Raw genomic sequence first — 10,308 nt, forward strand, 5'->3', positions numbered from 1 at the left:
TAAAAAGTGTTTACAAAATAAACTTTTTAATCATTTGAAGAACATTAGCTAAGGAACTTGAGTACAAAGTTTTGACTTTGTCACTCAACTATAATATCATTGTATGTATATCAACTGTACTATATATCAACTGTTACCTTCTATTTATACTGTTGTTGCCAATATCTAATACTGTAGTGTACTATTTATTGTTGTGATTGTGTAGCCTACTGTTATTACTGTACCAACACTAGTGTTCAATTACACTGTTAGCATTAGGCATTCCAGTAGTCACTGCCTAATTGATGCATACCAATATTGCTTTAGTACAATAACAAAAATTTTGGTATTGTTTTTGTGTGTCTTTTTACCTTATATAGCTGTTTACTTTTGCGTGTGTATCACTGTTGATACCTCTGTTAATCTTAATATTGTTATTATCTTTATTAGTTGTTTACTGTACGTGATTGAAAGATGAATAAGCACTCTGCTTTACAACATCTCATATATTATTATTATTATTATTATAATATCATGGATTGTACAAAGTAAATTGTGACAATACAATTAATATGCACAAAATTCTTTGCAAAGAATGATTTTTAAAACTAAATTTAACCTATTTAGGTACGGTATTTGCCTGTTATCGCCCACCACATTTGCTTTTTGACTACTCCAGCTCGAACCCCCTACATAGGGTTAGGAAGCAGATATGTAAAAAAACGTTAGAACAATCTATTGAGGTAGATGAGCAATGGGTATCTAACAACAAGCAAGTATGTTGACCGCCTCCCAGTTCTTGTTTCTGGTAGATGAGATTTTCAGCTCCTTGGGTGTATATGTATATGCAAAGGTCATATCATATATGTGATAAAACTCTGGTTATTTCGTGCTCAATTCCAGTTGACCTACAACGAGCTTTAAGACACTCGTGACCTATCTCTTTTTTCTGTCCTGGTTCATCTCAAAGCTTGGAACACTGCCCAGGCAGCTGTGGCTGCTCCATGAAATGATCTCTAACTTTTTAGTGAACTTTTTAATTACCCACACCACAAGGAAATCGCCACTGCTACAAGCAAGAAGATGGCAAATCATACCTGGTACCTATCAAAAGAGTTGGTGCATCTGACATTCTTTGACCCCTCTGTCCCATACTCAACCAAGAAAGAGATGGTTCTGCGTCTTCAGGAGGAAGGTAGTGATTATATTTTGAAGTGGCCAAAGGTGGATGTTACATCTTTGGGTGGTTTGGAATCCTTTGTGACTTCCAACACCAGAGGCCTTTTTATGAAATTAAAGATTGGGACTGGTTTCATAGAAGACCTGGATCCAGAAAGTTGGGATGTCTGCCCCAGTTTCAAGTCCGCACAGGCGAAATTGAAAAACCTTGCAGTGGTGAATGACCATGCAGAACATGGGGTTACCGTCATCCAGGAATTCAATAGGCATTTGACAAAGGGGAAGAACAACTCCAATTCCTCCTTCAAGTCATTTCTGAACATCGAAAGAAGTTTCCCGATACCAGGAAGGAAACCTTGATGGTGGCAACAAAACCAGGCAACAAAGAGTAGACTGGCATCTATGCGACCCCTGCCCATGAGCAGATAATAGGCCTACCCATTCCTATAGGGGAGGCCTGGGGCCCTGGTATCATCTAAAAATTATGAATATTGTCAAGATTTACCTGAAATGTACAATCCAAGATAATTATGTGTACGGTGTTAATGGCAAATATTTAGGCCTACTCAATGCTAATATTGGTGAAACTTTAAACTCTGAGGTTGACCTCTAAACCTTGTTCGATTTGTCTGAAACTTTATAGGATTTGTTTTTAGGTAAAATGGCACAAATCTAGGGGGTGAGAGCTTCAACTTTCCAAAAAATTTTTTTACCTATGCAGCTAAGGTACACCCTACACAGCCCTTGAAAAATAGTTACAGAGAGACGTTTGATTAAGTTTTCGACTTGACATTGCTCCCTTTTCACTACAATATCGCAACTTATGACTGACCTACTTTCAATTCCCTGTAAAACGCCTGTTTTCGTGTTCAGCATATGAAACAAAAGATGCGCATATTCCGCCTTTGATCGGGTTTCTATGGCAACGGTCGTGTGTGCACCATTCTGTTTGTGCGAGTCCGTTGCTGCGTTGATTATGCCGCGTGCCCGCAATGCGGTTTGTACCAGCCCTTGTTGCGTTGGTTAGTGCTTACCTCGGGCCGAGACTTCAAGTTCATTTTCACAGCGAGCGATTCACTGCCGCACAATTCACTGCAGAGGTTTCAACTTTCGAAAGCGTGCAAGCGCATAAAGCTAAACGCACGCTCCTTCTACGGAGCAAATTATGTTGTTTTTGGGTGCATTCAACATCTGATGACATTGAATCGACACAAAATAGTAGATTTTTGCTATGTCCCAGGCAGCAAAATCAGTCGTTTTTACATTACATTTACATTACGCAGACGTTAAATCAATGCAAAAATAACAAATTTTGTCTGGTGTGGGATTGTAACATCCTACTCGTTCTAGTGATTATTTATCGCGAAGCTGTTGCGGTTTGCATTCAAAAAATGTTGTCCTGCTGCCGATCGCTAGTTCATCTATTGTTTTATGTATCAATACAACATAAAAAGTTGCCCCCATGCAGAAATATGCGTGGGGGCCTGGCCCCCACGGTTTAGGCGCCTATGTTGTAGCTAGTCAGGAAGTGCAAATTTTGGTTTGTATCAGCTACTTGAAAGGAGATATTTTCATCAGAAAAAACGACCGAAATAAATAAAAAAATGACCGAATTTTTTCAAGTCATTTCGGACAAATGACCGAAAAGTGTCAGCGAAAAAAAAACCCCAGAACATAGCGATAACTTCATCATCAAAGAATGAAATGTTGCAACATGGAAAAAGGCGGAAATGCGATTTTTAACAACAACTCACCACCGAACCTACTTTTATGTTGAAATATCATAGAAAAATATTGTTTAAAAGCAATTGTGAGGTCATTAAATACTTTGACTGTTTTAGATAATACGAAACCAAGGAACTTTCAGAAATATTTGATAGAACTACCATTCAATGTTTTATAGGCAGAGAAAACTTTTTCTCGAACTGTAGTAAATTTCATGATCAGATCACCGCTTCAATGCGTGATGGAAATCTACAGATAAATCTGCATCAGGCATTGCAGAGGGCAAAAACAGTGTTGCAGAACGCGTTTTCAAATATTAAATTCTCATCAGTGCAACTACGTTTATGAACGCAATAACAACAGTTAAATTTAAACTTTTTTAATTCTTTAGACTGTTTTAATTCCACAGTTATTAGAGTAAATTTCGAAAATTAAAAAGGAATTTATTTAAACCGGAAAAAGGCGGAAATGCGATTTTTAACAACAACTCACCAGCGAACCTACTTTTATGTTGAAATATCATTGAAAGATATTGTTTAGAAGCAATTGTGAGGTCATTATATACTTTGACTGTTTTAATTCCACAGTTATTGGAGTAAATTTTGAAATTTAATGGAATTTATTGAAATAGGAAAAAAGGCGGAAATGCGATTTTTAACCACAACTCAATGCCAACCATTTTCTTCTGGTGAAATATCATTGAAAGATATTATTTAGAAGCAATTGTGAGATCATTAAATACTATGACTGTTTTAATTCTAAAGTTATTTTGACTTATTTCCGCATTTCTGCCTTTTAGTGTTGCCCGTTTAATAGCACAAAGCCGAAGTCGTTGATCGGAGTTTCCGCAAACAACTCGAGATTTAGGGTTAGCAAAAACTGCGGAAAAATATTTGCGGAAACTGCGATCAGCGAGGGTTAGGGTTAGAGAGCATAGATTACTCGATGGTTAGAGTTAGGGTAAGCGGAAACTGCGGAAAAATGTTTGCGGAAACTACGATCAGTGCGGGTTAGGGTTAGAGCATAGATTAGTCCAGTGTTTCTCAACCTTTTTTGGCCCAACGCCCCTTTCATGAACTGACAAAACTTTACCACTCCCCAACAAAAACCATTAATTACAAAAAGCGAAAAAAAAAACTTTTAATACTACAAAAAGTGCTCAATGCCAAGCAAAAATCAAAGCATAGTGAATTATATACATCAAATACAGGCTAGTTACCAGTCTCTAAAACCCTTACAGCCTGTTTTACCCTAAAAGGGTAACCAGAGGTAACGAATCAGAGAACTTTACCCATCATCAGAATGTCCTTATTCAAATAGAATTCTATTTCTATTACAATAAGCACCTTTTGATGATCCCCATTTTAGTGTGAAACAAGCTGTAAGGGTTTCAGAGACTAGTAACTATATTTAATGAAAAGCAAATATAATATATATATATCAGGGGTTCCCAACCGGTGGTACGCGTACCACTAGTGGTGCGCAGGAGCTTTTCAGGTGGTACGCGAGCTGCTCTCCGTTGCATGCGATATGTAGTAGTATTGGCAAATAAAGTAGGCCTATTGCAACAATTATTTAATTTTGAGTTTCTAAAATATGCGAACAACACTTTTATTTCTTTCCGTACTAAATTCTCTGCACTCAGTAAGCTACTTTTGTCGATCTTGCTCCCTGCTGTCATTGTTATTAATACAATGCTGGTGTCTGTGACGAAACTATTATGTGTGCAATGTGAATGGTGTCTGTGACGAAACTATTACGTGTGCAATGTGGTCTGTGCAATTGCAGAATTGCGTTTATTCTGATGTTGGTTTTCCGACGTGTAGTGGCTGAATCCTGAACAGCATTACATTTTTGTCTAAATATTTGAAAATGTCGAAGCGAAAGTATAGCACAGATTATATTAAGTATGGCTTCATTGCTATTCAACATCGTGAAGATAGCTTACCTCAGTGCGTGATCTGTATGAAAACCCTTTCAAATGCAGCTTTGAAACCAAGTTTGCTTAAGCGGCATCTTGAGTCCAATCATGCAGATCAGATGAATCGAGATATATATATAACGAGATAAGATTTATTTTGAGCGACTTGGGGAGAACGTGAAGCGACAGCGCATGGATCACACAGGCCAGTTTTACCGAATTAATGCCGGAATTGTGAAGGCATCCTATGAAGTATCTCTTCAGGTGGCCCAAAACAAAAAAGCTCATGTCATTGCGGCGGAATGGCCCGTTTCGGCGAGTCCGATTCGACGAGTCCGATTCGACTAGTCCGATTCGGCGAGTTCCCTATTCGGCGAGAGCCTTTTTCGGCGAGTGCCCTATTCGGCGAGTTTTTGAAATTTTTAAAAGGAAATTATCGGGTACCGTAGCCTAATTACAATTGCCGTTTTTACATAGTTTTAACGTCGCTAAACGTTGAAATCGTGCAGAAAGGAATAAAAATAAAATGTTTGAACTATTAAATTAAAATTCGTCATGTCAGTTCAGTTGTTTTTATTTTTGACCATCATATCAAAAACAATACACGTCGACATAGCAAAGGTGTAGAAAAAGGTAGAAGCGACAAAACGCGAACGTTAAAACGTGCTTGTGACCGAAGTAAGTTATTGAGTTGAAAGAAATTTGGCACGGTCGCAACACCTTCAGAAAAATTTAAGATATGAAGGGAAAATAAAACAAAGAAAATGTTACAAAAAAAATCATGCTTATGTGTATAAGTTAGTACTTTTGAATAGTTAAAATGATTAGTTTGGATCAACAAATGAGAACCCATTGTAGTAACAGAATGAAAAGGCTAACCAAATGTGTGGCCTATCGTTTTAACGTCGCTAAACGTTGAAATCATGTAGAAGAGAACTTTGCTGACTAGGATACGTTGAAACTGAAAAACATTCACAGAAGCCCTACGATACGTTGCATTTTTAAGATAATGTATTCAGACGTTGAATCAATGTACAAATGAAATGTTATGCTAAATGGGTTCTTGGAACAATTCGAAGGGCTTCTGTGAATGTTTCTCAGCTTCAACGTATCCTAGTCAGCAAAGTTCTCTTTTCTACACGATTTCAACATTTAGCGACGTTAAAACGATGTAAAAACGGAAATTTTTGCTGGTTGGGATAACTGGGCTACGGTACCCGATAATTTCTTTTAAATCCAAGCTGTAGGCCACACATTTGTTGATCCAAACTAATCATTTTAACTATTCAAAAGTGCTAACTTACAGACATAAACATGATTTATTTTATTTTTTTTTGTAACATTTTCTTTGTTTTATTTTCCCTTCATATCTTAAATTTTTCTGAAGGTGTTGCAACCGTGCCAAATTTCTTTCCATAGGCGCCGACTTTTCAAAAAACCTTGGGGGGCGAGAAAGGTGATAACGTCATAACCATAGCGCTATTTACTCAATTAAAATAGTCTTTGATTAAGCTTAGTGTCGTGTTTATATTAACAAATAGGTCGCAAACCGAATTTATTAGAAGCGCTGCTTGAAAGGATTAGTTTTACGCACGCAGTACGCCTAGTCGTAAAAATTTTGATATTGTTAGCTCATAATTGGAACTGTTGGAAAACAAGCCGATTCATTTCCTTTTCGTGCGAGTGAACAACAACGATCAAGACAGTGAAGTTATCGAAATAAAACGCAAAAAATCATGATCTCAAGCAGAGTGAAAACCTGGTATCAGTTTTATTAACCTCGTTTCGCTAATTACTTACTTTCAAAGCGTTGACAACGGCGAAGTGTTTTCTCTTCTGTTTTTTATCGAAAGTCTTTATAGTCTTTTATTGAATACGGTAGGCTATACTCGAGTAAAGGTCGAGATGTTCGCAAGTGATTTTCACCTCAAAAAAACAAGTTCAACTAACACGGGACAAGCTGTTGTCTCCAGCTCAGCAATTTTCAAAATGAACGCACTAAAAATCATTGTCGACGTAGATTACGGAGTGTGAAATCGCGTCGGCTTAAGTGAAAGTTTTGAATACGTTTATTTGCAGTGATTCAAACTTAATTTTCAAATTCAATGATTTCTTGTCAATTCTAAACTTTATGCACTTGTTGAGCAATATGCAAAGCTCACGAGACAAAACAGAAAGAGGAGATCATTTTTTTATTTTTGCGTGTAGGATATAATCGTTCTTATTACGTAACATTTCATGATGGTTGAAGTCGATGTCAACCTTAGCGGGCGCATAAAACAATGATGTCAGGTTGGCTAGGTGATAATAGCGGTAAGAGACGTCGTTAATGCAGGCAATATCTGCGACCAAGACCATTAAACACCTTTTCTTTTATCGGTTTTTGATTTAATTCACACACATTGCGAACAAAACAATGCGTTCTGTTGAATCATAATTGATCTCACAGCGGGAAGACCTCGTTGAAAATAGCGCGTCTAATTTAGCTGGTTTACTTAATATTGCAATGAATAGTTACGTGACTATTCCAGCAGTACTCTACCATCTACTTTGAAATTTCCGTACCGTATGAGATAGCCATGCGAGCTGCTGTTTTGCGGGCAAGAGCAACGTAGGCTTTTCTTGCTTTCGGCATTCTTTAAGTCCGTTTAAATTATCTAAATCTCCTTCGCGAAGTGTTTTATATTTGAAACACCACTTGTCATCACCATTTTTGTTGCCCCTCAACCATAAATTTACGGGGGCGCCGGCCCCCCCTGAAGTCGGCGCGTATGTTTCTTTCAACTCAATAACTTACTTCGGTCACAAGCACGTTTTAACGTTCGCGTTTTGTCGCTTCTACCTTTTTTACACCTTTGCTATGTTGACGTGTATTGTTTTTCATATGATGGTCAGAAATAAAAACAACTGAACTGAACTGACATGACGAATTTTAATTTAATAGTTCAAACATTTTATTTTTATTCCTTTCTGCACAATTTCAACGTTTAGCGACGTTAAAACTATGTAAAAACGGCAATTATAATTAGGCTACGGTACCCGATAATTTCCTTTCAAAAATTTCAAAAACTCGCCGAATAGGGCACTCGCCGAAAAAGGCTCTCGCCGAATAGGGAACTCGCCGAATCGGACTAGTCGAATCGGACTCGCCGAATCGGACTCGCCGAATAGTAGCAGACCCCATTGCGGAGTCACTTGTTTTGCCAGCAGCAAAGATATTAGTCAGAAATTTGATTGGAGAAGATTCAGTGGCAAAGTTGGATAGTGTATCGCTTTCTAACAATACTGTGAAACGACGCATCGAGGAAATGTCAGTTGATATCACTGACCAAGTGATTGCAGGAGTAAGAGATTCGAAGTTTGGATTTGCCTTACAACTTGATGAATCCACAGGTGTCACAAACTGCTGCCAACTGCTTGTCTACGTCCGCTTTACACAGAACGATGCTGTAAAAACGGAATTATTGTTGAATCATGAGGTGTCCACTACAACAAAAGGAAAAGATATTTTCAACTCCTTGGATAATTTTTTCAAGGAAAATGATCTGGATTGGGGAAATCTTGTCGGATGTACGACAGATGGGGCTCCCTCTATGCTCGGTAGAAAGTCTGGATTTCAAGCCCATGTCAAAGCTGTGTCACCTCGTGTCATAAGTGTTCACTGTTTCATACACAGGTTTGCTCTTTGCACAAATGTTCTTCCTGCAAATTTGTTAATGTGCTTGAACAGGGTAGTCAAAATCGTAAATTTTGTTAAAACTTCAGCTTTAAATACTCGATTGTTTAAGGTTTTTTGTGAAGATCTCGGCTCAGACCACACTTGTCTCCTCTATCACACAGAAGTGCGCTGGCTCTCTCGAGGAAATACAACTAAACGTCTTTTTGAAATGAAGAATAAACTACTTTTATTTTTCCAACAGAAAGACCATGAATTTCAAAACGATCTGGAGGACGAGGAATTCATTGCAAGATTGGCTTATTTGTCAGATATATTTGAAGCCTTCAATCATTTAAATCTGTCATTTCAAGTGCAAAACTGCACTGTAGTAGACTTTGTTTCAAAACTGGGAGCTTTTATCCGAAAGGTGGAATTATGGAGGAAAAATGTGGAAAACAAGCGCTATGGTATGTTTAAATTTCTGTCAGCCCTTGAAATGGAAATTAGTGATGACTTTTCCAGAGAAATTACCCAGCACCTCTCGCTGCTGAATTGCAGCATTACTTTCCAGATACCACAAGCTGCCCGTACATCACAGATCCTTTCTCAGTGGACCCAGCCGACCTACCTGTCGGTACAGGGGAACAAGAGGAACTGATAGACATGCAGGAGGATCAGACAGCAAAAAAAACAACGCAAAGAATGTTCTGCAATAAATTTCTGGCTTAGTATGGCTTCTTCATACCCAACGCTAGCTTCCCACGCTGTTCCACAACTACTGGTTTTTCCTTCTACTTGGGAATGCGAGCAGGGATTTTCTATTCTTATGAACATCAAATCAAAAAATCGAAACCGACTAAGTGCCCCTGGACATGACTTCAGATGTGCTATCAGCAAAGTTATGCCACGCATCGATCAACTGGTGAAAGATAAACAAAAACAAAAATCTCATTAAATTTAGTTGTATTGTGTTTGTGTTTAGTTGTGTCTTTTTCTTTGTTATTCTGATGCGTTCTGTGCTGTTGGTGTAATGGACTCTGTGATGTTTTGTTGGTAATTTTTCTACTTTTGCTGACTTTACATCCAGATTCATCATCTTGCAAACAATTTGATATTGGATCAAATTAGTTGTTTTGAAAATAGTGGTACGTATCGACAATCCGTTGTGGATAAGTGGTACGAGAACATTAAAAGGTTGGGAACCCCTGATATATATATATATTTGCATAAAAACAGTAAGCCATAGGCCTACTGGTATTCAGTGTGAAACTTGGGCTTGGTGAGAAAGTGCCAGTTTCTTCACATCCGGTGTAAAGCCAGTGAGAAACATTCGAAGATCACCTCTTATGGATATGTCAACTAGGTTTTGCTGTTTGGTATGTAGCAGAACAACACAGCTGAATCCCTTTTCCACCAGGTATGAGGTAGGAAATGCTACCACAAAGATACGAGCTTTTTGACGAAATCGTTACGCTGGGCGGTAGATGGTTTAAACCAGAATGCCCCCTAATCATCAAAACGCCCCCCTTAAGCCGAGGTAATCATACCGCCCCCCTGCAAAATCAAACCCCCCCCCCCCCCCGGGGGGCGGTACCGCTCCCGTTGAGAACCACTGGATTAGTCTATGGTTAGAGTTAGGGTTAGCGGAAAGTGCAGAAAAATGTTTGCAGAAACTGCGATCGGCGAGGGTTAGCGTGAGGGTTACGGTTAGCGGAAGCTGCAATCAGCGACTTCGGCTTTGTGCTATCTTTCTCGATCTTTTCAGGGGGAAAATTTTAAAATGTTTGCGGAAACTGCGATCAGCGACTTCCGCTTTTTTAATGTTTTCTCTCGATCTTTTCAGGGT

The 10,308-nt window shown here is 38.5% G+C and overlaps 1 protein-coding gene across 1 annotated transcript; it reads left to right on the forward strand.

Annotated features, from left to right (window-relative positions):
- Nucleotides 1-8,112: 8,112 nt before the first annotated feature.
- Nucleotides 8,113-9,120, forward strand: LOC145766685 (zinc finger BED domain-containing protein 5-like). Its single transcript, XM_082578394.1, has one exon. It carries the CDS (start codon nt 8,113-8,115, stop codon nt 9,118-9,120), a length of 1,008 nt encoding a protein of 335 aa, XP_082434520.1.
- Nucleotides 9,121-10,308: the final 1,188 nt, after the last annotated feature.

Source organism: Aplidium turbinatum, chromosome 3 (genome assembly GCF_918807975.1).
Source record: "Aplidium turbinatum chromosome 3, kaAplTurb1.1, whole genome shotgun sequence".
Classification (NCBI taxonomy): Eukaryota; Metazoa; Chordata; class Ascidiacea; order Aplousobranchia; family Polyclinidae; genus Aplidium; species Aplidium turbinatum.